Source organism: Hirundo rustica, chromosome 6 (assembly GCF_015227805.2).
Source record: "Hirundo rustica isolate bHirRus1 chromosome 6, bHirRus1.pri.v3, whole genome shotgun sequence".
NCBI classification, from domain to species: Eukaryota; Metazoa; Chordata; class Aves; order Passeriformes; family Hirundinidae; genus Hirundo; species Hirundo rustica.
The window spans coordinates 3507516-3533674 of NC_053455.1; the positions used below are offsets into that span (position 1 = coordinate 3507516).

The following is a 26159-nucleotide window of genomic DNA, read 5'->3' on the forward strand; positions in this document are numbered from 1 at the left end:
CCATCCCATGGATCCCATCCCATCCCATCCCATGGATCCCATCCCATCCCATGGATCCCATCCCATGGATCCCATCCCATCCCATCCCATCCCATCCCATCCCATCCCATCCCATCCCATCCCATCCCATCCCATCCCATCCCATCCCATCCCATCCCATCCCATCCCATCCCATCCCATCCCATCCCACCCCATCCCATCCCATCCCATCCCATCCCATCCCATCCCTTTCCCTTTCCCTCCTCCCAGCGGCACGGGGCAGCAGATCGGGATTTCAGCACAAAACCAGCTCGTTCTTTTCCATTGCTTTAAGCCGTGGAGCAAACCAGAGATGATTCACCCTCAACCTCAAATAAAATCGGGCTCGTTGAAATTCCTGCTGCCTCCGAGAGCTTCCCAGAGCCCAGCCCCTGCCGGCCTCGCTGCCTCGGGTGAAAGCAAAGCTCATTTTTGGCTTTTATATTTTCGGAGAGGGGGGGAAAGGAGAAAACGCTCGCACTTTAAAATCCGATTGCCGTTTCACCGAGCTGCGCTAAAGCTGCGGGGATGGAGCCGTGAGACACATCTGGCAAGGAGAACATCTGGCCGTGGCTCCAGATGTGCGCGGGGGAACGGGGACCTGCGCACGGCAAGAACCGCCCAGAAAACCCGAATTCTTCTGCGCTGGCATCCCCGTTGGTGATGTCACCGCCGATAAGAGGAAACGCGGGGCGGTTCTGGGCTGCCCCGGGTGTCCCCGCCCCCGGGCGGGTCCCGCCGTGTCCCGGTGCCGGAGCCGCCGCACGCAGGTGAGGGGATGCGGCTCCCGCGGGGATCCCGGGGAGAACGGGGGCGGTTTAGGCACAAATATCCTCGAGAGGAAAGGGTTTGGGGTGCGCCCGTCCCCTGGGAGTGCGAGGTGGGACAGGCGGGAGCTGCCGCGGGCTCTGCGGTTTGGGGGGCACGGAAAGCCCTGGCTGGTTTTAGGGGCAATGGTGGGATGGTGAATGTGGAGGAGCTCCGAGGGTGTTTGCAATCCCTGGGGTGCTGGACAGCCCTGCCCGAGCCCCCGAATCCTTGCGGGGTGTGTGCGGGGGAGGCTGGAACACCCAGGGGGGCAGCGGCAGGAACGGCACCGAAAGGGAGGGAAATGATGTTTCTTCCCCCAACAGAAGGGTGTTTTTCCACTTGGTGTGGACATAAGGAATGTTTGGCGTCAGCTCTGGGATGTTTCCCGCAGCTGATCCTCTGCCAGGGCAGGCGGGGCTCAGGTGAGGTCGAAATCAGAGCTCAAGGACCCGATGAGGAGCGGCTGAGGGAGCAGGAAAGGGCTGAGCCTGGAGAAAAGGAGGCTCGGGGGGATTTTCTGCTCTGCACAACTCCTGACAGGAGGGGACAGCCGGGGGGGATCGGGCTCTGCTCCCAGGGAACAACGACAGGAGGAGAGGGAATTACTTTAAACCATGAGAGCTTTAGGTTGGATGTTGAAGAAAATTTCCCTCCCAGGGAATAGGGGCAGGATGAGAGGAGATGGCCTCCTGTTGCACCAGAGGAGGTTTAACTGGATATTAGGGAAAGTTTCTTCATGGAAATGTTTGTCCAGCCCTGGCACAGCTGCCCAGGGCAGTGCTGGAGTCCCCATCCCCGGAGAGATTTAAAATCCGTGTGGATGTGGCACTGGGGGACACAGTGCTGGGAGAATGGTTGGACTCGGGGGATTTTTCAGCCTCACCGATGCTGGAATGATTCTCTGCAATCCGTCACTGGGCCACTGCTGAAGGAGGCGGGAGAAAACCCCCTCCCATGGCAGCAGGCAAATAACCCAGAGGGGCATTTCCAGAGAGCTGCAGCGGCGCAGCGACAGAGGGGAGGTGACCCTGGGCTCCGAGCCTGGCTGCCTGCGCCCTTTGGGGCCAGAGGATTTGGGGGATTTTGGTTACAGACTCCACACTGTCCTGACCTTTCTGGCCGCCACGAGGCTCTGGCCACCCTGTCCCACCGGGAGCCAGAAGGGAACAAATCTGAGCTTACAACACCCTGAGGTTTTCCAGGAGCAGGGGGGTCGTTCAGGATCTCTCACCGGAGCAGCACAAGCCTCTGGCAGCCATGGAGCAACTCAGACCTGGCTGGGTCCACACCGACGGCTTTAAAAAGAGCCCAGAAGACAAATAAAACCTTTGGGACACACGGGATGCTGAATTCTGCTGGGAAGGCTTCCTTAAGAACCCCCGCGGGCTCAGGAGGACGAGCGCTTTGCAGGGAGAGGGGCGATTTGCCAGCTGTGAAATTTTGGGGTTTGTTATTCCCGGGGCAGAGCCGCCACACCTCCCTGCGAACTTTGCTCATCCGGACGTTTCTTTCAGAGAGAATTTGCATTCTCCCTTTTAAATTTGGATTTTTCCTTTCCCCCCTTTCTGGCTCTCCCTTTTTTCCTTCTCCTATGAATGCTCCCTTTGATGGGAGGAGCCCAGCTCGGGCTTTTCCTGTGTTCAGCTGTGGTGTGGACTCTTAAAACTTGCAAAGCAGTTTTTATCCGCTGGCCCCGAGCTGCTGCGTCCCTCCGGCAGGAACGGGACAGCCGGGGGTGCGTGGGACGAGAGAGGGGACCCGTACCCCTGGCTGCCACCCTCCTCATCCCGTTCCAGGGGCTGCGTTTGCGGCTCCCGCGCTGCTCCCGGTTGATGCTGTGTTCGTGCATCCTCCAGGGGATCCCGTGTTTTTGGTTTTTTTTTATGGGAATACTTTCCTGGGCGGCGCCTGAGGGCTGGGGAAGTGAATAACACCGCCAGTGTTGTAAGCTCAGTGGTGGTTTTTATCCGGAGGGATTCACCCCGGGGCACTCGGGCTGCTCGCAGCGCTGACTCCCGGTTATCCCACAGGTGTTGGACCAGGATTTGTTCTTTGGCACCGGAGCTGTCGGCTCTGCTGGGCAGGTACGTGATGGGAACTCAGCAATTCCCATGGATTGCCGCTCTAAACTGTAACTCCCCTCAAAAATTCTCTGGTTTTTGGATGGGGCAGGTTAAAAATGACTGACGCTTCCTTTTATATACATATATATATATATAATTTTTTTTTTTTTCAGGAAAAATGTCAGACGGTTTCTCCGTAAGTATGGATTTCTTTCAAAAACCCTGGGGGGTGTGGCTGTGGCCTTGAAGCAGGGACCTTTGGCTGGGATGGGAGGGAGGCAACACATCCCCGCTAACCTGCGAAAATCCCCAAACCCTCTCCAGCAGTCGCCGGTTTTCTGGAAAAACCCGGGGAGCAGCTGAGAGCTGAGCTCTTGGCCGTGCTGCAGGTTACCAAAGCTGGACTTTGGAGAACTCGGAGTGATCCCAGGAGGAATCTCCCCCACCTGACCCTTGTCCTCTCCTCTGTCCCCAGTTATCTGATGCTTTGGCCGGCAGCAACAACCCGACCCCCGCAGCCCAGGGCTGGCCCTCCTGGGGGAACCAACCAGCAGCTCCTGGAGCATTCCCAGGGTATCCTGGAGCACCTGGAACCTATCCTGGAGCACCTGGAACCTGTCCTGGAGGACCAGGAGTGTACCCTGCAGCACCCGGAGCGTTTCCTGGAGCTTATCCTGGAGCGCCTGGAGCTTATCCTGGAGGACCAGCAGGACCTGGAGCGTATCCAGGAGCACCTGGAGCATTCCCTGGAGGGCCGGCGGCAACGGGGCCATTTCCTGCTCCAGGACAACCATCCAGTGGCCCTGGATTTGGGCCTTCTGCTCCTCAGGGAGGATCAGCTCCTCCACATGGAGGGCCAACTGCTCCTCAGGGAGGACCAGCTGCTCCTCAGGGAGGGCCAACTGCTCCTCAGGGAGGACCGACTCCTCCATTGGTAATGGCTCCATCCTTGTGAGGGTTTCTGTGTCTCGGGTGGCTGATTTTGCTTGGCCACAGGAGAGGGACCTGAGCCTGGCTGTCCCCAGGGGTGGGACTGGGCTTTTTGACATGTTTTTTTTGCTGACCCCAAATCCCTGTTGTCTCCCAGAAAGTCCCCTTCGAGCTGCCCCTGCAGGCAGGACTCGTCCCTCGGCTGCTCATCACCATCACTGGGACCGTGAACCCCAACCCGAACAGGTACTGGGGGGCTTCCATGGGGCACTGCTGGGTGGAGCAGGGGGGCTGCAATTTGCTCTCCAGTCCTGAATAACACCTGCTTGGTGGAGCATCAAGCATTACACTAAAATAAATGTGTGAATGCCCCGTTGTTGCCCAGCGGGGTCTGTGGGGTTTTCTTTCCGCTATTTTTGGGAAGCCCTGTGACAGAGGCCAGGGCTTTTGTGGCAAAAGCAGCAATTCCGTTATTGTTTTTGCAGGTTTTCACTGGATTTCAAGAGAGGGAATGACGTTGCCTTCCACTTCAACCCCCGCTTCGATGAAGACCACAAGAAAGTCATCGTCTGCAATTCCATGTTCCAAAACACCTGGGGGAAGGAGGAGAGGACAGCTCCCAGGTTCCCATTTGAAGCTGGAAAACCCTTCAAGGTACCAGAAAACCCCATCCCAGCACAGCCTCAGTGCACCAAAAGCACTGAGAGGGTTTGGGCAACAAGACCTGTGTGTGGACATCGATGCTTTTGCACAGGAATCAGCTCCAGGGGTGTTTCTGGGGCAGCCACCCCAAGGTGCTGCCCTGGCTGTCCCCACAGCACCTCCCCAGCTCTCCTGACCCCCTCCTGCAGCTCCAGCTGCCCAGGGCATAACTTCTCCCTGCTTCTGGTATCCCCATGGATTATGAAACCCTCCTTATTTACACTGTTGTTCTGCACAGTGGCTGGACAGGTTTCTGTAACGTGTTTTCCCCGCTGGCAGCCCTTCACGAGGTGTTTTTTTCCTGCAAAGGAGGTTCACATTGTGGAGTCTTGCTTTGAGGGACTGGCAAAGGGATGAGGAGGCAGAAACTGGGCTAAAGCACGGAGGAGGGAGAGCACAGGAGAGTTTTGGGAAGGCAAAGGTCACTGGTGTTGCAGCTGAGCTGCTGCACCAGCTCCTCCACATGCCCCAGGGCTGCAGTCAGCTTGCCTCCAGCCAGCGCCGGCCCGCTCGAGCGTGCGGCTTAAAACTTCTTCTGGAACAAATCCAGCTGGGTTTTGGGGCTGATTGGGGGTTTTTATTTCAGCTCCAGATCCTCTGTGAGACGGATCACTTCAAGGTGGCCGTGAACGACGCTCACCTGCTGCAGTACAACTTCCGTGAGAGGCGGCTGAACGAGGTCACCAAGCTCTGCATCGGGGGGGACATCGCCCTCACCAGCGTCGTGCCCACCATGATATAACTGGGGGGGGAACTCTGTGCTCTCTCTGTGCTGTAACAAAAGTGCCTTCTCACCAGATCACTGTGAGCTAATAAAACATTTAACCTGTCAAGTTTGGTTTTAATCTCAAGAGATGCAGCACCCTCTGGGCGAGCTGAGCTCTGATTGGAAGGAGCTGAATTCCTGCTGTAGAGACAGCAACAAGGAACTTGAGTTGCATGGAGAGGAACTTGGGAAAGCAGCCTGGGACATTCTGCCCTTGGTCCTGTGAACAGGGGCAGCAATCCTCTAGGAAGCACAGGGAAAACCTGACATTCTCCAAGCCTGACCAGGATCAGGTGTTTCAGGAGAGGGTTCAGAGCTGGAAGAAGCAAAATCTCTCTGCCTAGGCTGTGGCTGGAGAAGCCACCCCTGTCCTTCATTTCTGCCCACCTGGGGCCCCAAAGCAGCGTGTCCCAGGTGCACTTTTAGCCCAGGGAGATCCCATCCCTACGAGTGTTACGTACTCCATGGAACGGTCACGAGCCTGGTGCTGCTCCCCGCTCATCACCCCCGGGTTAGCCAGGACCGGTTTCAAGGGTGGGGAGGTTTATTGGCAACTTCACCCCGTGAGTCAGGCTGGTAAAAAAAGAAAACAGAAGTATGTTCCCTGTGCGTGAGTCACTGCAGTCACTTGTCTGGAAAACAAGAACAGTGCAACAGCCACCACTGAAGTTTCCAAAGCTTTGCCTGACGTAGCTCATGCTGTTTTATAACACTGACTCCTTTTATACTTTGAGTGCCAAGTTACAAGCGGAGTCCTTAAAATTTTCAGCAGATGCAGCGGTCTAGAGCAGCACAGTGCATGGAGAAGCTGGCTGCCCCATCCCTGGCAGTGTCTCAGACCAGGCTGAATGGAGCTTGGAGCAACCTGGTCTGGGGAAGGTGTCCCTGCCCCTGGCAGGGGCTGGAACTGGATGGGTTTTGAGTTCCCTCCCAACCCATTCCTCAACAGGAAAGTCATTAAAAGATACCTGAAAAGATCCCTAGAACTGGAGTTTAAAAATGAAGAAAAAGGATTCCAGCACACATCAGCTTCCTCTCTTTATTCAGTGTAATCAGAACACAGCTTCCAGGTTAAAACTTAAACCAGACGAGCTCCCCTGGCAGTGGCAGCAAAACTTTCTGCTGAGGGATACTGAGATCCCTGCTTGGTTTGGGCTCAAAGCTGCTGGAAGGATGTGTGTGTTACACTCAGGTCACCGGTACAAGAAGAAGCCCAGTGAGGTATTTGTTAAAAATATAACAACTGGTGGTGCTGTAATGGTACTCCTTAAATCCAGAGTCTAGAGATCTGGCATGTTCCTTATGCACAAACATGTTACAGCCTGGATTGGGGATGCACAAGGAACAAGATGAGAGGAGCATAAACGTGTCAAAAAACAAGTAGAAAACACCGGTCCTTAAGATACTCAATAGAAAAATGCATCCTTAAAGGAAATTATATCAATGCCTATTTTTCAATACATCGCCAAGAAAAGGTATTATCTGACTTAGAAATCCTTGTTCTGAGTTAGCTTCTGATATTACAAACCCCGTGGTTGTTAAACACCAGGAAAGCTTTCCCGGCATCCAACAGTGCCACAGCCGGTGCTGAGACAGGAGACAACACAGCAGACACTGCAGCCTGAGGGTGCAGAGGGGCCCCCAGAGCACGGCAGGGTGCTCTGGGGAGGGAACAGGCTGGGTGGCACCCCAGAAGGTCCCCTCCCAGCAGAAACAGGGCACAGGCACAGCTGGTGGGGTGGGCACCTTGTAATAAACAATAAATCATAAGGTTAGTCATGTCAGCGTAGAAAAGTTTAAAGGTGAACGGTTTTACAACCTGGAGGAGACAGGAAATACATTAAATGATACCAAGATAAAAATGCTTCAGGTTGCAGTCAGAATTTACAGCCAGAGGATACAGCAGGGATCACCAGAACACAGCCCACTCCTGATGTACAGCTGCACCATAAAATGCTCCAAACCCCGTTATCAGATCCATTACCACAGGCACTCCTCCTCTCTCAACACAGTTCCAGGGTAGCAGGCTGTGTTCCAGATACCCTCTGGGGCCTTCCTGTCCGTAGAATTTACAGATTTTGCATTCAAAGTCACTTTTCATTGATCCCCCGAGGGACCAACAGGAGAAAAGACGATGAGGTCACTGAATACTTCAGCTGCTGCAAACTTCTGGGCTTTGGTCTTGACTGGAGTGAAGGGAAGCTCAGCATCCAGCATTGGCTGTGGGAGGAGCCAGAGTGTGGAGTCAGTGTGAGGAACACTTAAACCACAGAGCACTGGAAGGACTCTGATTTGCCCAAGAGTAATTTTGCAAGCTTATTTCCCAGGAATAAAATAAAAAGTGATTACATGTGGTCCGTGTTAAAGACAGACACTGCTTACTCAAGCCAGTAATCCACACTTTAAAGAGGATTTTTCAAAAGAAATCCCACACCCAAATTCTATGAATTCTATTAAGTGTGAAACCTTTAGCACACCTGCTTTCCCCTGCTGAAATGTTACTTCCAGCCCTAAATGCTGAAGTGATTAAAAAAGAGTTGGGGTAGACTTAAAAAAATCCAGGAAGAAGAAAAAAAGAAAAAGGCTGTTAGTGAATATCTTCAAGGAAATTTTTAAGATACACAATTTAAAGGCTCAATCTGACAAGAATCAGACATTGTCCTGCTACAAATGTCTTGATTCATCCTACACTCATAAGGAATGCCAGTGTGAGCCCAAGCAAGGAGACAGCTGGAATGTGGTTTGTATTTAAAGTCACATCAATTGGCTCGATAACATCTTTAAGAGTTTCATTTTCTTTGTGCAGCAACTGAGTCTGCAGCAGAGGTGAACAGTCCTGCAACTTGCAGCTGGTCTTAGTCAAATAAACTTGAAGGTCAACTTACCATATCAAAAGGATTTCTGTCAATGAGTGTCAAATCACTGCATGAAACATCTGAAAGAGAAGTATATAATTTTTTTTAAAAAATTTAGCCTGATGCTGCCAAAGTTGAAAAACCTGAATTTGTTTTCTGTATTTATTAAAAGAAGAAATCCAAACTCTGAACTGCAGTTGTTTCTGTATGTTAGCCTCCTCCTTCACGTTATCACTCAGAAACTGTACAGAGAAAATCCAGGGGCACTGTTTGCTCGTGTGCAAGGCGTGTTCAAGTCACACCAGCCAAGGGAGGCTTTTCTAACAGCACACACAAATCGAGCTGACACTGAATTCAAAGGGTGACATTCACATTATCATAAATCCTCAGAATCAGAGGGCCTCCAGCAACGGCACCCAAACTGCAGCTCTAAGATAAGCACCTGTCTGATGCATTTGTGGCTCTCCAGACTGAGCAAAGTTTGTCTCCTTCTCCGGGCTGCACATGACGATGTCTTGTCCTTGCTCTGCAGCAGACAGTTCCATCTCTTCCATGCCATCCATTGCTTTTGAGTCACTGCTACGATTTCCCAGAACCTGAAAAACAGGGGTTTTCTCTTGTTATGTCAGACCAAGCCCACACATCTAACCTACAGTTTTTATGGACGGTTCAGGAGAGATGGAGTGTTAACTCCAGGTGCTGTACAAGGCAGGGCTTAAGGCTGTGACTCCCATCCCAAACACCCTTTAAAGCCTGCAAATCCCTCTGACAGTATAAAGGAAGTTCTTCCACAGGAAAGAAGGTTTTGAACTTCAAGTGTTATCTGGTGACACTTCCTTCAGAAAAACCTGTCAGCAACACTGAAAGGTTTCCCCAGAGAGCGAAATCACCAACAAGCGATTTCTCATTTTGATAGAGAAAGGATGAAGTCAAGGGCATAAGACAAAATTAGTAACCAGGATTTTTAAAATATATATTATATGTAGGGGAATGAGAGGGGGAATAACTGCTGCAGTCACGCACAGATCCAAGCATAAAATTTAAAGACTTCATTTCCAATGGAAGTTACTAAAGGATGATTGACTCAAAGCACTGACTTTCACTAGCAGCACAGAGTTAATTAATCTAAATTAAATTTAGATTTAATCATCTAAATTAGAGGCCACATTCCTGCTTTAAGGCTACTCAAACACAGGAAATGTCACCAAGACATTTCAGGACATGGAGTAGTTCTTGCTATACCTTTAAGGATGTTAAGAGCCCAGTGCTCCGCTGTGGAGGATGCTCTGAGGACTGGGTGCTGTTGCTCTTAGTCAGGGGCCATAAATTCACAAGCATTTGAAAAATCCACACCAGGAAACAGGAGGTGGTGGACTTGTAGGAACACTTGTCCAAGTGACGAGTGTCCTCCTGGAGCAGCCAAGACCTCCAAAATACAACTCTAAAGGGCAGGACAAGGTCCCCAAACTGCAGCAGTCCCTACCTTTGTCCACCCAGAGGCAAGAAACACTGCCCTAAGGAAGACACAAGATTTCTAAGAGAGGATTTGATCAGAAGTCCAAGTGTGTGGATTAATCAAAAGAATTTTTCCTTTGCTAGTAATAACAGAGTATTTAAAGCACATCCATGAACAATGCATGACCTTACCTTATTTCCCTCTGCCGTGCCAGCAACCAGACACATTTCTTCTGCAACCACAGAAATGCTGGAAGAGAAACCAAGACATTTTCATTCTTCTCAATCATCTTCATCAATCACCTTCAATCATCCCCTGACTTGTCCAATTAATCTTACAATTTGTTCTGCAATTTTGCTGCCTTGGTTGGCACTGGTGAGCTACATCAAACTTCCTGGGCAAACAACAAACTTCTGCCTCAGCAGCAAAATTACATTTGGGCAAAGCTCTTAATATTTGCTTAAGGGAAGGAAAAGTCACAGGTACTTTGCAAACTTTATCACTGCCGAATTGAAAGGTAACCTTTAACGGGTTTTAACATCACGTCTTTCAGTTCCAGCTCGAAAAATGATTTGTACAAGGTTAATTAAAAGCTGCTTTAACATGCCCTACCTACCTTTGTTCAAGACCATCAGGGAGTTTATCCAGTGGGGGCCTTTTTTCGGTGGGAAGTTGGTCCGTTTTCAAGCTTTGTGCTGGGTGGAAGCCTTTGAGGCCTGATGGGGTTTGTTTTGCAGGTGCATCCTCAGGGGCACAGAGAGGAGAAGGATTGTTCAGGAGCAAAGATTTAATGGATGATCTGGGATTTGCCAGTTTTGCAGGGGTCCTTGGAAGCAAACCTGGAAAATGTGTTTAATGTTTCATTCCCACAGCAGTTTCCAGAAGCTGAAATGAACTGATCATTACGATTCTAACCAGCGACACAATTGTTTTCTGCTTGCTGAATCATCTTACACAAATATTAGATGGAAATCTTATATACACTTGCATGGAGAAATTGAAATTATTAATTTCCATCTTTCAAATCAGGCAATTTTAACAGAGTTTAAAAGACACAGATTCAGAACTGATGCTTATAGGAGATTTTCTGCTGGAGTTGGCTTAAACCCAGTGCTCCTCAAAGCTTTTCAGGAGTTCTCCCCTAATAACAAGAGGCACGTGAAAAATAATTGTAAATTTTGTGATGAAAAGGGAGATCTACACCCAAAAAAAGGCAATTTAAAATCAAATTATGAACTAGAAATGTGAGACAAACAAAATTACCGGAAATACTGACTGCACATAGATGTCAGTAAGATAAGTTTTGAAGTCAGTAATGAAGCTCTATTTTGAGCACCTGTTAAAAAACAGACTATTAAACAGCTTTTATAGCAAACTGGATTATGTTACAATCTTGTTAACCACGAACACAGATTATGGGTGGACTTTATTTCCAGCTTTGAAGACAGCACTGCAAGAAGTTTAGTTAAAAAAAAAATAAATCCCAATTCCTGTCCTACAAGTAGAGGATGTGAGCTGGCATTGACTTTGATGAAGAGGTTCATCAGCTGAATCTGGGAACACTCAGATTAGAATTTCATTATTAAATTTATGCTGCAAACACATGAACCAGCTATTTCACCTCTGTCTAAGCAGGGATTTCATGCTGCCATAACCACTCAAATCAGCACATTCATGGACACGAGTTTACTTTGGATGAAATTACTCACTGGCTGAAACAGTGTGACCAGTACTGGAGTTGTAGCCAGAATAAACAGCACAATTCCTCTCCCCAGTGAAATTGTTTCAACTCTCTGCAGTACTTGCAGGTCACAGAAATCATGATTAAGGCTTCACTTACCTGAAAATTTTTTCACAGGGCTTTCAATCCGGAAAAATCCCGCTTCAAAAACCACTTTTTCCTCCTCTGGCAGCCTCTCCTGATGCGCACCCTCAGCAGCTGCCCCCTGCTTCATTTTGTCCCTCATGGCTGCTTTCACAGAGGCCAGGCGGCTCCGGGCAGCCGTTCTGGCAGCTGCTTCCACCTTGGGTTTGGGCACTTCACTTGGAACTGCCTTTTTCTGGAATGGTGAGAAAGCTGGGTCACACCTGGAAATTCTGCATGGGAGCAATTACACACGAAGCTCTACACACACAGGTGCTGCTGCCACAGACACAGCGAGGAGCAGAAGGAGCCTCAGGGGGAACCTGCACAAATCCCTGACACGAGGGGGTCAGGCTCTGCTCCCAGGGAACAAGAAACAGGATGAGAAGAACCGGACTTCATCTGCACCAGAGGAAGTTTAGACTGGCTATCATGAAAAACATCTTCAGTGAAAAGGTTGTCCTGGCAAAGACAGGAGTGGAGTGCCCATCCCTGGAGGGATTTAAAAGGATGTGGCACTTGGGGACAGGGGTCAGTGGTGGCATTGTCAATGCTGGGGAATGGTTGGACTTGATGACTTGATTTTTTTTTTTAAATGAATCTGCAGTTCGAAAATCCTCCACACAACTTTTTTTTCCCTAATAAACTCAGTAAGATTTTGGAAGCACTGGGATGCAGGGACTCCTAGTGGCAGGGACATAGTGTAACCACAGGACAGACTCCAGGCAGCCAGTGAAGTCTCTCTTGGCATTCAGTTTTCCAAGGGAAGTTTTGTACCACCTGAGGAGTTCTGGCATTTAGGGGCAGCTCCCACAGACCACATTCCCTGTTTTCCCATGCCTGGAGTTTCTTATCCACCTTCATCTCCATGTTATGATTAATTAAGCAGTCTCAAGGAACTGCACAGAGTTTAGGCAATGCAAACACAACTCCACAGTCAGAAGCAATTTATATTTCAAACCAAAGGGTAGATAAAACAACTCACATTACAGCTTATTTTGCGATGAGCACTAACTTATTTTGGAGAGTGCCAGATGCATTTGTGCTTAAAGCCACCCATGGTGTTGGCTTATTGGGACACCATTATAACTGAGCACTCCCTGCTCAAAACTGGCAGTCACTCCCAAATTCCTGGGTGGTTTAGTTTTCAGTTAAGAGAGTGGCCCTGATAAACTGTCTTACATCTGAAGGGTAAGTTTATATCCTAAATTTAAGAGATTTGTCTTAGTAGCATAGAATCCGATGACTCCAAAAAAGTCAGTTAAGCCTTAGTTCTAACCTTTACCAGCCAAAAGATTTTGGGATTAAACCCATGAAATCATACAAGTGCACGTGGGAGAGGTGAGGGAGGAGGGTGCACCTGAGAGGAATTTCACTGAATATTCAACATATCTAAAGAAGCCATACAAGATGTGCTTTAGGGGCTCTTCATACCTTGACAGCTGCTTTGCTTGGGACATCAAGTGGCTGCCACTCATTGTCTCGAAGTTTCTTCACGTTATCAAATTTTTTATTCACATCTTCAATCTGTTGGTCACATTTAAGGAAAGCAAAAGAACACACTGTAAAATAACCTTTATCCAAACAAGCACAGTCTTCCATCCTGCAGGAAACATCAAATACCTCTGAAGAAACAGATCGAATTCTTAAGCTTTCTGCAGAGAAGTCAAAATCTATGACCAGCACCATAAAAAAATCCATGTCTGCATTTAATTTAGCTACTTACAAACTCCTCTGTTGAGTGCTGATTTACAAATGCTGTTGAGAGCCCTTTTGAGAATTCAGATTATATTTCATCCTGAAGCTAAAGAAAGCATCAATAGAGAAAAAGAGATGAAGGTTTTCTAGCACCTAAGCTCAGCCCTAAATAGTTATTGTAGTTTCTGCATTATTCTCATACTGAAGCATGGAACCCCTGCTTTTGAGGTGAGCTCCAGGAATTTTCCAAAAACTGGGAGGTAGACATTGTGACAGTATCCTAACTCCAAAACAAAATAAGATTTGGCCAAACATATTCATTCCAGAGACAGACAAGATACACAGGCCACAAGGAGACACAACAGAAGAACTGGTCCATGAATTGCAAGTCATAGCATCCCAAGTACAACTATTCACTGTCACAAAGTGTTAAAACAAGCACCTGCATTTTTTTAGACTAAGATAAAAAATAGAACTTGAATATTGGAAAAAAAAAAAATTCAATTCTTGGTTCATAAATAACTCCATCAGTTTTCTCCTACTAAGTTAACAAGCAAGTACCTACCTGGAAATAAATCATATCCCAAAATCCATCCAGGTCTGTACATGTTGTTTCTTTTTCACCCCGCTTAAATTCACAGTTATCAACCAGTCCTTCAAACTGTTTGAACCTTTCTCCTATGAGCAGCCTTGTCTGACCAACTGTGGTGCGAATCAGGTCTTTAGCTGGTGGCAACAACAACAACAACAAAAATACAGGCTACTTATTTATCTTGGATAAGTAAGTGTTTGAGGAGTCTGGAGCTTGTTGTCCCATCTATTGCAAACCTGCAATTCAATTCAGATGGAGCTCTCCTGTCCACTGAAATGCTCTGAAGTTGCTTCTTTCAAAAAACATTACTCTCTCAAATCTTAAAGATAAGCATTTCTGGAGTCATCTATATTTTCCCAGATAAGAGCACTTATTCCACATTAAAAACTAATCTTATTTTTAAAAATCAGCTTGGCTAAAGTTCATACATTTAAACACACTTCAAAATGGCTACAGAACAGCTCTTTTGAGTCACTTGATCAATCACCATCACTGCAAGCCCTACACAAATTTTAGGAATAGGAGACTTTTTGTATCTTGGGGCAGATACACATCTGAAGTTTCTTTAGGACAGCTTTGCGGATTTCTTTTTGCCATTTTGCAAACAGCAGATACACGTCCTTCCCTGTGTCCCATTCCCCCTTCTGGTGCCTACTGCAGCTCACTCACCATCCTCTGGAATGTCCAGCTCAAGGTTTCCTTCCCACTGCAGGCACTGAGACAGCAGCCGCTCCGTCTCAGTGCGAAGAATGTTTCTGAAAGTACAGAGATGGAGAAAAAATAAGGATTTGGACAATTTCCTGACTTGTGGCTGTTAATGGTTACTCTTCTTTTACTCTCGGAGAAGCCACAGTTTTGAGCTGAAGATTAGATTGTTTTATTTTGCTGAGTGGCTGTGGTGTAATCTCCCTTCTGCTGCTTTCAAGCTCGTGATCCTTAGGACAAGGTGTTAGTCTCCACAATTTTACATTCTTTCCTTGCACTTAAGGCACAAAAAGGAAGAGAGGAATGTCTGCCTGCTCAGGTCACAGCTGACAGACACCAATCACCATTAAATTAAGCTGATCTTTAGAAGAAATCTCATTTTTCATATTAAGAACCTTCAAATGGACAGCAGGGAAGTGAAACAAGTGAACCCAAACCTGAAATAAGGCACATCATGCTCCTGCTCTCTTGTATCATCTGACTTCACTGCAAGTGCAGTTGAGGCAGGAGTTATTTTGTTTGATCTCTGAGTGGAAGTTCTCTCATCTGATTCACCTGCTGAAAAGCATGAAAGGAATTTGTTCAGAATCTGGTGATAATTCAAAGCATTAGCATAAACGAAATGTGAACTTCTTACCTACTCCTTTCAAACTTGTGGTCTTCTGCTGTTCTTGAATGCCTTTAACAGAAGGTGAAGTTTGACTTTTTAAATCAGGCTTTTGTGCTTTAGTTTCACTGGATTTTTCAAATATTTTGCTGCAAACAAACCCAAGTACATTTGGTTAAGACACATTGAGAAAGTGACATCAAATATGGCCAATTTCACAGGAATGCACAGTTTAGAAGGCAAACCTCCACACAACACTAGAGAACTCAAATAAATAAATCTGTGCAGATAGATTAAGCAGGGATAGAAACCATAAGGATCAGGTGTTACAGCACCACAACACTTTGTTACAAAATGAATCTTTCCACAGAAAAATATTTTTTTGCAACCCCACAGAAAGGTTCACTTGCATTTTAAGCCCCATTAGAAGGAAGAATCTTACACTGGAGATTTTGAAAAATTCCAGACAGCACTGGGTGTCAAAAAAGCATTTGCCCTTGAAGGAGACATGGGTGTCACAGTGTAGGTTGCCAATCCACTCAGAGGCTGAAACACAAAGTTCTGAGGTGCAAAGGAGCGGGTTCTGGGTCTCCTTGGAGAAAAACTGTTGTTTTCCACTGAAGTTTCTTCTTGCTGAAGTTCTACTGGCATTGAGTGTTTGGAATCAGCTGCAGAACTTTTTACCCCTGGCTCCACTCCAGCATTTGTCTCCACTTCATGTTTAGAAGAAATTACCTGTAACAGCATAGACAAATCAAACCATCAAATCAATCGAGTTTGCAATAGGCATGGGCTGAATTATAACATGAGTGTCTGAAAGCCATCAGGAAGGGAAACAGCTTAAGGTAAATCAGCTCCTGAAACAGCACACCTGGGCAGAAGTGATGAGTTACCAAAAAGTCCAATTATTTTTGATATCTGCAAATCATTCTAGAGACAGAAGTAACACTTCACTACAAAGAATGCAACAATCCACTCGAGGGGCTAAAGCAGAACACCTCACCTACCAAAACAATAATTACAATTGGCAAATGCTTGCTCCCACTGCTAGAAAAGAAAAGCTTTAAGGTGATAAAATCCTCAAGAGCAGAATTACTGGCTCCAAGTCTAACTAGGCCTGTTGAATAATCATAGCTTATGCACATACTCCAATCCAAAGACTGAAAAACAAGCTGGAATAGGCTGATAGCTGAGGAATGCAACCCAAGACAAGTGCAGTTAGCACCACAGAATGTCATTAAAAGAGGAGAAAAAAAATGAAACAATAATTCACATTCTTACGAGATGAGTGACCAGATAGTCACACAGAACTCCTTTCTGAGATACCTAATTGAGATTGTTAGCTCAAGCCAGCCAGAAAAACCTTGTGTGTTTTTCAAGAAAATATGCATCTTCAAACCACTGAAAGTCTTGTTATACTTCAGTCACCTCTGCTAGGAATGTAAACCTTGAATTCTGCTTTTAACTAACCTTTTCAAATGAGCTGCCTGTGGTTACAGAGAGAGTTTACCAACTGGCAGGGACTGCTGCCTGTGAAGAGGTGTTTGTCCAAGGAAGATACAAGTGCTCTCACCCCCTGTTTGGGTGATTGCACAACCTCAAACACACCAAAGCACAGCTGCAGTCACAGGAACAAGGTGGAGACGGGAGGTGTGAGAGGGAAGAGTGCAGCAAAAGAAGGAAAATCACAGAGAGCTCTTGCACAGAACTGTCTGCACATGAATGCATAAAAAATTCTGGGAGTGATGACACCAAGAGCCACAATGACTGCCTTCAGCTGTAAATCATGCAGAGAATAGCACTTTCAGCTTTATTTTTGGTGGCTAAAAATCTAAAATTGTGTTTATTTCTTTGCTTCTAGAGATACATATTGTTACCTGAGCAGGAAAAGGATCCATTCAGAACACACTTCAAAAAGGAAGGAACTGCACAAAATTTACAGCTGCTTGAATAAACCAGAAAAGCAGTATTTTTTCTTTAACTAGTTAAAATGCCAGATACATGTCATGCAAGAACTTCTTGTCTATTTTAAATCATTGTCCAGATCTTGATTAGTAACCACATCACCCATCAGTCACGTCCATATCCAGGGTGGGATTCTTGGGGCTGTCCTGTGAAGGGCCAGGAGGATTGGGATGATCTTTGTGGGCCTCTTCCAACTCACAGTATTCTGTGATTCTCCATGAGCACCAAATTTGATCTTGATTTTTGAAATATGGCAGTATCAATACAAACAACTCCTTCCCAAATTCTAGCTTATTAATGAAATGACTACTTTTATGCTTGAGCACTCCAGCTACAATGACACAGTTCTTGGCTCTTAAATCAGTTTTAGTGCTTTTCCATTTCAACTGTTACATGACCTACCTTTGTGGGATCAGGTTTGACAGCTTTCTTCGGCTTTCCTACACTTGCTGTCTTTCTCTGTGATTGGTTACCTACAAAAAGAGACACTCCCAGAGGTCAAAAAGGCATCTGATTCATGCAATCTTTCACCAAAACGCTGCCCTAAAAATCCAGTTGCTAAAGACAGGGAGAGACTGTTTTATTTCTTGGGTGGGAGGTGGCTGAAGGAAATAAATGGCATTGCAGAAGTTCATTCAAAAGAAAACCTGGCCTAGGATTTAACAGCCCAATAACAGATGTATCACCAAGAAAACAGATTCATGAAGTCATCAATCTTTGGATGTTGCCATATAGTAAAAATACAAGTCACCTTATTTCCTAAAAGGTTGAAGAGTGTCAAGCCAATCTGAGTTTAGATTTTTAATTTCTATATGGCAAAGGAGTTCTGTTGGTGGATTGAATTCTAGTAAACAGGCAAACACAGGGAGAAATTCCTAACCTGAAGAACAAAGGTTCTCATCTCTTCCAGAGATGTTCCTGCCTACACATTTAATAACTATATGGCCATAAACAGCCACACACCAAAGTGGCAATCTTTACCAGTTCTGGCTTTGTTCTTCGAGTTTATAATTACCACGTGGACGTGGATGCTCCACACTGATGGATTTTGTGGGAAACTGATAGGGTTTGTGGGAAACTGTCCAGTGTTGGTTTCAACATGCTGATATAGATATTGCATTAGAGTTCCAGACAAGAGTCTGAGTGATCCAGCATTTAATCTTTTCCTTAGATGATAATTTGGCATGACTTACATGCAGTCTGAGGTACAGCTGAGCTACAAAACTCCGCCTCACTTACCAGCAGTAGCAGCAGTTGGTTTCAGCACCTGCCTGGCTGCAGAGGCAGCTGCTCTGGTGACTCTCACACTTGGGGCTGGTTGGGCTGCAGTCTGCAACACTGCAAGAGAGATTAATCCCAGAGATCCCACGTTTAATAAGGAGCTGCACTCAAGTAATAACTGGAAGTTTCCATTTTGTAGAAATCAGAAGAAGGCACCAGCAGTTATCACTTGCATGGGGATCCCAACTGGAGCTGGTTTTACTGTACAGGTCCACCAAGGTGTGCTTAAGAAATGCTTCCCACTGCTCCCTGCAATCACAGTCAAAGCCCTCCCTGTTCTACAGATGAAGTCTTTTAGAATAATGTCTTTGTCATGGTTATTTGCACGGCTGGAAGCTTAAGCAAACCATTGGTGCAACAAAGTGATGGCCTGGCCATTATATCAGGTCAGAATTTAATGCAATCTAACAAAGTACTCTTAAGACTAATTGGCTCTGAAATATTTTATAAAACATGACAAGTTCATGCACCGTATTACCCATCTTAATCATTTTCATCTTTGCATTTTAGCACTGTTTCTAATAGGCTTTTAAAATGACAGCATTTTCCTGCACAGACAAATTTCATGGGAGCTCTTTACTCCATTCCCTGTGTGTCTGAAATCCCCACTTGGTTCCTGTTCATGCTATTCCTGTCTTTACTGTCAAGCTGTGCTTCTGTAGAAGCTAGAATGAAAAATTGGGAAAAAAAAAAAAATTGGGTAAATAACTACAACATTGGATTTATCAAACATTTGCTTCCCAAACATTTTTATATCAGTGTTTCACAGAACGGTTTGGGTTGGAAGGGATCTTAAGGATCACCTCATTCCAACCTCCCTGCCAGGGACAGGGAAGTTTAAGTACCTATAATGCATATCCTTGATTCAGTACAAAGGAAATAATCAGTTTTAGAAAGAAAAAAAAAAAAAAATCAATGGATTTAGAAAAAGAAACAATCAATGATGACCATTTTGCAAAAATTAATCATTTTAATTGTTACATCAAACCCTAATACATATTTTTAGAATTCACCAAAGGCACTACTGGAATTTATTTAAAGAAAGGTCTGCTGCTTGCTGATTTGATTAGATTAATGATGTGAAAGTCATTTCACTCTACATTACTGAATATCTTGCATTAACATCAACATTCCACATGACTTGATTGTATCCGCTTAAGGATATTACTGAGCTGGGAGGAAGAGTTTCTGATCCAAATATTCTAATCCCTTAAAAGTGGCACAGGTTGTTGTTTTTCTTTTTTTCAATTGCTGGTTTCTTAAGAAATATCTGTAATTGTGGCACTGAAAGTGACATACACAGAAGGCACTTGCTCTTTTCCAGCAGCAGTTACTACCTGTGATATTCTCCTTGAGGCAAACAGAAACCTCTGCCCAGCTCCAGGAGCTGAGGCATCCGGCAGTTGTGCAATTTGCCCACTGACCTGTTCCTTTTCCCTCTCCCAGGGGGAATAATCAGTAACCAGGACTCTCAGGATCCTGCATTCCATTTCCCCCAGCCTATGGAGGCAACAAACTCATGTGACCTCTGGAGCCGCACACTTGAAAATCTGCCAGCTGCTGCCCTTGGTAGGAATGGTCATCTTAAAATCTCCTCCTTCCTACACCCAAAAATGTACTGTGGATCTTTCCCCCAGAAAACCCCAACTTTCAGCTTCAGCTGTATTTCCATACCTTTCTCTTTTTCTGCCACTTTGACTGTACTCATCTGTTTATGTCCTGCCTGCGTAGAGCGCACGCTCTGCCCGTGGGCACTGACCTACAAGAAAAAAAAAAAAAACAGGTTTTTTGTGAAGCATCAGATTTCCAGAAATTCAGCAGCCCAAATCCTTTCCTCATCTATCTATCTTAGATTACAGTAAAGGAAAAAAATCAAATAATTTGGCAGAGACGGCTTTAAAAAGTAGAGAGACATTAAGGATAACTTAAAATAGATTGGTTTAGGGATATGTTATCAAGCATTATCCAACTAGTTAATAAATTGTCAGAAAAAGAATGAAGAAAAATATTTAAGCAACAGTTTAAGTATCTTGAAAAACAGATCCTGTGCTCTTTTCTGTTTGTACTGATCTAATCAAACTTGTATACTCTGAGTCTGAAATTGCATCCCTTTCTCTAAATTTATTCACTGAAGTTTATATATATAAAACAAACCGTAGAGGACTTAGATGCAGTTGGTATCATAGTTTTTCCTTCTTGGATCTTGGCTTTTGATCGAGTAATCCTTCCAGAGAAAGCAGGAGCTGCCTGGAAACATCCCCAAGGAAATGAGATTTAACAAACTCCTTTTTCCCCTTGTCACTGAGAGACTGAGCAAGAAGCATAAATGTGAAAAACAACGTATCTGTGCAAAATGAGTCAAGTGTGCAATGTGGAAAGCTTTCAAAGCTGAGTTGACTAAATATGAACAAGTTACCAGATCTAAAACAATGCAGCTCTTTCATTTGTGGATGAATCATTCCAGTTTCTGAACTGAACACGGTCACAAATACAAAAATCCACATATCATTAGTACCATTTCCAGCTTTGTTTAAAAAAGAGAATGAGCCAAATGACTCCCTTATCGTTCCTTGTCATAACAAACATTAGTAAAGCATTTGCAAAATAAACAGCTTATTTGGAATAACACAGACATCTCGCACACAAACAGCAATTTAAACGGAGTACACAGACATAATTAATTTAGATATGAAATATCACCCTTGTTTCCTTCTCTCTTGGCTTCGGGACTGCTGGTTCCTCAGCAGCAGGTGCAAGAAATCCAGGTGCAGCTGGTCTGTAGAGCCCAACCTTGAACACCCCTTTCTTGGCTTTCTCTCTCTGCTCCTGCAGTTTGCGAAGCTCCTTCTCTTCCTTGTAGCGCTGCAGCATCTCCTTGCGCTCGTTCATCCTCTTGGTGGCTGCATTTGGGGCTTGTCCTGCACCAGACACGGAAGACAGACGCGGTATAAAATCGTGAGGAGGTTTGTGGAGGCAACAAGAGGTCAGAAATTTCCAATGAACTTTTCCAAGCTAAAAGAGGAACGTAATGCAAAGAGCAGAACTGACCGGGATCTCTAAATTGTTTTAATTCTTCCCACTAGAAGGGAATTCAGAGATAAATTTCAATTCACAAATTGACTTCCCCAAATATCCACCTGAGGATTACTATATTCACTCCCATTTCACAGGCTTGCACGGTTACTGGTATGAAAATTCCCATTTCAACTTCTTATTTGGTTTATTTGTACCAGTTTCTCTATTTAAACACTTTCAATGTCATTGAAAACTGAGCTTTAGGTACCGAAGTCTGACTCAGGCTGAGAATAAATGATGAAGTTATACGGAAGAATAAAACCTTAAGATAATGCCAAACTTGAATTATGTCTACCTGAAAATTTAATATCCACTTAAAGTTGAAATTTGTGAAAGACAATAAGACAAATTCATTAAATTTCATATTTGATATTATTACATACAGACTGTACTACTCAAATAGCCTTCAAAAATTACTATCCTGCAATAATCTTCTGCTATCAAAACACTAAAGGTGAAGGTATTTCTAAAAAGCATTTTAAAATATTAACTTAATTTCTTAGACAACAAGCATCCAGAAGAGCAGGGGACAGAATTCAGCATATATGCAGGCCCTATTTTCTGAGAGGAAAATAAGTTGTCAAAAACTAGCCATTTTCAAAATAAAATCGTACTATGCATTTACCCATTAATAATTTAATATATAATACAAAATTGCCCATTGCTAAGCACATGACAGGCATCAGTCCGATGGTATTTTAGATTGGAGCTTTTCACATCCCAAAGGACTAAGCAATCATAAAGGCACTTCCTATCGAATATTAATAACAAAATGCATTCTTCCTTTAGCTGCTGCAGACAAATCAGAGCAAAGCTTCACTGGAGCAGTGAGGGGAGTACAGCTGTCTTAGGATTTTATTGTCTTGATTTTAACATTTGGAAAGGCTGATAGGGTTTTAAATCTTAAACTTTTTTGTCAAATTAAAATGTTGACTGCCATTAGGTTTCTGTGATAATGCTACTAAACCTACTTAAAATTTTTAACATTAAAAAGAAAAACAAGGTCTATAGCAAATCTTTACTTACTCTGTTTCACACTGCTGTTCTCTTGAGAGCACAATTCCTTGGTTTCCTTGAGCTCAGAAATTCCCCTCTCCTTGGAGAGCTGAACATTGACATCTGCCAGCCCGAACTGCCGGCCCTTTTCGAAGAGCTTGTGCCTGTTCTCCTTCTGAAGGATGGATTTCCTGCGGGCAACCTTGGTTCTGAGGGCTTCTGTGCTCAAATTCTTCTTGTATCGACTGGCAAACTGGGAGGTAGCAGCCATCCTGATGACCTTAGACAGCAATCACAGTGATTAGGAAAATGCTCCCACCGTTTGCTTCCCGTTTTTGTTAAAGGTTGCATGTTATGAGCAAAGCCCTGAGTTCTTTATTGCTGTACGTCACCAGAGAAAACTCAAATGACAATTTCAGCAATTTCTCGTTTTTTTTATTCATTCCAGGGACCAGTTTGGTTGCTGAGTAGCCACTGAGTCTGACACAGAATTAGAAGGGGACACTGCACCTACGCCTGGGATTGGCTGGGCTGCTTTCTCCACAGCTGTTTTCCACATTGAGGAGATGAGCAAGTAAATGACAAGGCTGCAGGACAATACTTGGAAGCAACATTCCATTTAGATGAGACTATCTGATAGCAAGGAATTTTGTCATGCAGCAGAGTACTCAGAACTGAGTTTCCAGGTTGCAGCTGCAATACAATAGTGGTTATTTCAAACAGCATTTTCCCCATCTTTTTTAACCTGAGGAAGGTTAAATTGTCAGTTGGTTTGCACTTGCTGTGCTAACTGTACCTACAGTGGCTCCAGGAGAGGTGGAGAGGGACTCTGGACAAGGGCCTGGAGTGACAGGACAAGGGGGAATGGATGTAAACAGACAGAGGGGCAGGGTTACATGGGATATTGGGAAGAAATTCTTCCCTGTGAGGGTGGGGAGGCCCTGGCACAGGCTGCCCAGAGAAGCCTTGCTGCCCCATCCCTGGAAATGCTCAAGGCCAGGTTGGATGGGGTTTGGAGCAACCTGGGAAAGTGGAAGGTGTCCCTGGCATGGCAGGGAATAGGAACAAGGTGGCCTTTAAGGGCCCTTCCTACCCAAACCCCTCTGGGATTCCATTATCCCCTGCATCCCCACTGGAACCTGTCTTGCCAAGGCTTTTCCACCTCAGCCACAGTCCTTCACACATCTCATCTTCCACCACCAACAGAAAACAGCTTTACAGTAAGCAGGGTGACAGAGCTAAACTAAACACCCAACAGTCATTAATTCAGTGGTCATTTAGTCATTTACTGAGGTCCTTCATCTCAGGACAGCATGAAGGAACCATCAGTGAACTGAACAGCCTTGACAATGGGTGTACAGGATTTCTTAAAGTCCATCCCCTTCCCATCTATGTGCTACCAAAAGCCAAAAACTCAACAAGCAGCCTAGCTGGAAAACCCAAATGTTAGAAGAAAACCCAAAATTAGAAGAAAAAGCAGTGAAATGGAAATAACGCAGAAATAAACTGCATATACTTATGGCAAAAGCAGCCAAGGAGAGAACCTGAGCTGTTGCAAGAAGGAATACAGCCCAAGCCTGTGTTCCATCAGTGCTGGCAGCGGCAGCTCCCTGTTCCCCACTTCATGGAGGGTGTAACTTGCACAGCACCAACAGCACCTGCACAACCTCCTGGAATTGCTGAGAACAGATACCGGACAGAAACCTAAACTTGTGCATTTTGCTCCTTTTTTTTTTTTTTTTTTCTGATATGTTCAGTGCTGCAGGAGAGAAAAAATGGCCAGTGGAAGTTAAAAAGCAAAGGGGAATAAAAATCAAAACAAGAATCAGGGACTGGATCTCCTCCACACAATCCTGGAGGAGCTGATCCATGCCAGCAGCAGCTGATTTGTGAATATCTTCAGCTTCACCCTGCATCTTGCATTCCAGCTTTCAGAAATGGATTAAAAATGCCAGTTAATGATGAATGAAAAAAACTCCACTGCAATCCATAGGTCATATTTGCCCAGCTTTACATTTAAGTGATTAAGGGAGGTTGATTCATGAGCATGTCCAATAATCATACTTGAACTGATCCTGCTAGTAATTACAGAATTAGTCATTACAGAATTGTTAGTAATTACAGGGCATTACAGAAAGCCATAAAGAAAACAATGGGAATACATCTTTACTATCTATGTCCTAGAAGGAGCAGGCTTTTGAGCCCAGTGGATGATAAATATCCCTCAAAGTAGCAGTTTAGTCTCTACTCTCATCCTTTTTCAGGACAAAGTTCCTAAATTTACCCTTAGAAATGTTAAGTATATCAATGTTATCAGTGATAACTGTGGGCTCATTAAAAATGCGTGTCATGCTCAATATCCCAAAGATGTGTTTAGAACAAAAATACCTGTCTCTTCTTCTTCCCAGGTTACTGTTCCCGTGGAGAATCTTCGCAAACAGGAGCCTAGGAGATTAATTGGTATTTAAATTAGCGTAAACTCAAGTAAAGACTATAAGCAAGAAAGAGACAGAGGGCTTACACAAAAGATTCGTGACTGGCTAACATACAGTACCAAAAATTAAAGCTGAACGTTCATTTTGATAAATAACAGCGAAGGAAACGCGACACTTTTGACCAGCAACACCCTAAGAACCAAAGGGCAATATTTAGCCGTTCTTTTAGCCTGAATAGTAACAAAACAGAGCAGGAAGAGCAAACATCGCTACGTTTAAAGCGGGTACAGACTGAGTAAAACCTGGACTCAACGGTTTCGAGACGGGCCCCGGGGTCGGGATCAGACTGTCGGGGACACCCCCAGACCCCGCTGTGAGGGGTGGCCCCAGGATTGTCCCCTCAGCCCCTTCCCCGCCAGCGCCGCCGGGTGTTCCCACCCCAACTCAGAGAAGAAGCGCGGCTGCCAGCCCCCCGCCAGGCGAGACCGCCCCCCCGGGCCCCTTAGGGAGCACACTGCCGGGGAGCCGAGGTCCTTCGGAGCCCGCAAAGCCCTGCAGGACTCCCGAATCCCGTCCCGGGCCCCTCAATCCCCCCGGGCCCACCATTACCTGCCCCGGCCCCGCGCGCCGCGCAGCCCCCTCCGCGCGCCGCCCCGCCTCGCTTTCAAATCTCACCCGCCAACGCTCATTGGCCAGCTCCGCACGGCCGGCACCCATTGGCCTCACCCACGGCCGGTGATTGGCAGAGCCGGAACGCCACAGCTGCCTGCTTATTGGCCGCTCGATTGCCACTCTTAATTTCTATTGGCTGCTCGGGGCATATTCCCGCCTTCCCCTGCAGCTCATTGGCTGGCGGAGTGAGGGAGGAGAAGCCGCTACGGGCCAGGGGGCGAGCCCTACCCTGGGCGTCCCGCGGGGCGCGGGGGCGCTAAGATGGCGGCGGGGGGCTCGCGTGTGCCGGAGGGTCATCTGGCTGCGGGGTCAGCTTGCAAAGCCTTCATTCCCACCGGGACTCAGGGACAGTGATGAGCCTTCCCACCACGCACAGAATCCCAGAATGGACAAGGCTGGAAGAGACGCCAGTGGTTCATCTGGTCCAATCTCCCTGCTGAGGCAGGGCCATCCCAGAGCAAAGGGCACAAGATTGTGTCCAGGCGGCTCTGGAATATCCCCAGTGGGGGAGAGTCCACACCCTCTCTGGTCACTGTTCAGGGCTGGGTCACTGCACAGGCAAGATATTTCTCATGTTCAGGTGGAACTTGTGGGCATCAATTCCTGCTCGTTCCTGAGTGGTGGCATTGCTGGGCCCCATGGAGGAGAGCCTGGTCTATTTCTGAGCTC

The 26159-nt window shown here is 45.9% G+C and overlaps 2 protein-coding genes across 4 annotated transcripts; one reads left to right on the top strand and one right to left on the bottom strand.

The window, feature by feature from the left end:
* Positions 1 to 740: 740 nt before the first annotated feature.
* On the top strand, positions 741 to 5356 carry LGALS3 (galectin 3). Of its 2 annotated transcripts, none has more exons than XM_040067447.2 (7): positions 741 to 788; positions 2859 to 2912; positions 3065 to 3087; positions 3367 to 3825; positions 3979 to 4067; positions 4307 to 4475; positions 5110 to 5356. In XM_040067447.2, exons 3-7 carry the CDS (start codon positions 3070 to 3072, stop codon positions 5263 to 5265), a joined length of 891 nt encoding a protein of 296 aa, XP_039923381.1. In that variant the 5' UTR covers positions 741 to 788; positions 2859 to 2912; positions 3065 to 3069; the 3' UTR covers positions 5266 to 5356. The 2 variants fall into 2 exon arrangements, with proteins under 2 accessions (XP_039923381.1, XP_039923382.1); XM_040067448.2 differs by lacking the exon at positions 741 to 788 and adding an exon at positions 854 to 898.
* Positions 5357 to 6314: 958 nt separating this feature from the next.
* DLGAP5 (DLG associated protein 5) lies at positions 6315 to 25474 on the bottom strand. Of its 2 annotated transcripts, none has more exons than XM_040067268.1 (20): positions 25428 to 25474; positions 24772 to 24828; positions 22414 to 22663; positions 21013 to 21230; positions 20467 to 20559; positions 19987 to 20071; positions 18271 to 18369; positions 17434 to 17504; positions 15509 to 15801; positions 15097 to 15215; positions 14897 to 15017; positions 14424 to 14509; positions 13728 to 13888; positions 12899 to 12991; positions 11441 to 11660; positions 10217 to 10439; positions 9792 to 9849; positions 8587 to 8740; positions 8175 to 8224; positions 6315 to 7509 (listed from the first exon to the last, which is right to left on the bottom strand). In XM_040067268.1, exons 3-20 carry the CDS (start codon positions 22652 to 22654, stop codon positions 7387 to 7389), a joined length of 2508 nt encoding a protein of 835 aa, XP_039923202.1. In that variant the 5' UTR covers positions 22655 to 22663; positions 24772 to 24828; positions 25428 to 25474; the 3' UTR covers positions 6315 to 7386. The 2 variants fall into 2 exon arrangements, with proteins under 2 accessions (XP_039923202.1, XP_039923203.1); XM_040067269.2 differs by lacking the exon at positions 25428 to 25474 and adding an exon at positions 25257 to 25349.
* Between the last annotated feature and the right edge of the window lie 685 nt (positions 25475 to 26159).

Bases quoted from the DNA above. Each gene is read 5' to 3' on its own strand.
- LGALS3 (XM_040067447.2), top strand. The intron at 3,826-3,978 runs GTAATGGCTCCA...GTTGTCTCCCAG, and splicing joins GAGGACCGACTCCTCCATTG to AAAGTCCCCTTCGAGCTGCC. The intron at 4,068-4,306 runs GTACTGGGGGGC...TTGTTTTTGCAG, and splicing joins GTGAACCCCAACCCGAACAG to GTTTTCACTGGATTTCAAGA.
- DLGAP5 (XM_040067268.1), bottom strand. From the start codon at position 22,654: ATGGCTGCTACCTCCCAGTTTGCCAGTCGATACAAGAAGAATTTGAGC. The intron at 20,560-21,012 runs GTGATATTTCAT...GGATGTTTCCAG, and splicing joins CAAGAGAGAAGGAAACAAGG to GCAGCTCCTGCTTTCTCTGG. The intron at 11,661-12,898 runs GTATGAAGAGCC...TCACCATTCCAG, and splicing joins CAAGCAAAGCAGCTGTCAAG to AAAAAGGCAGTTCCAAGTGA.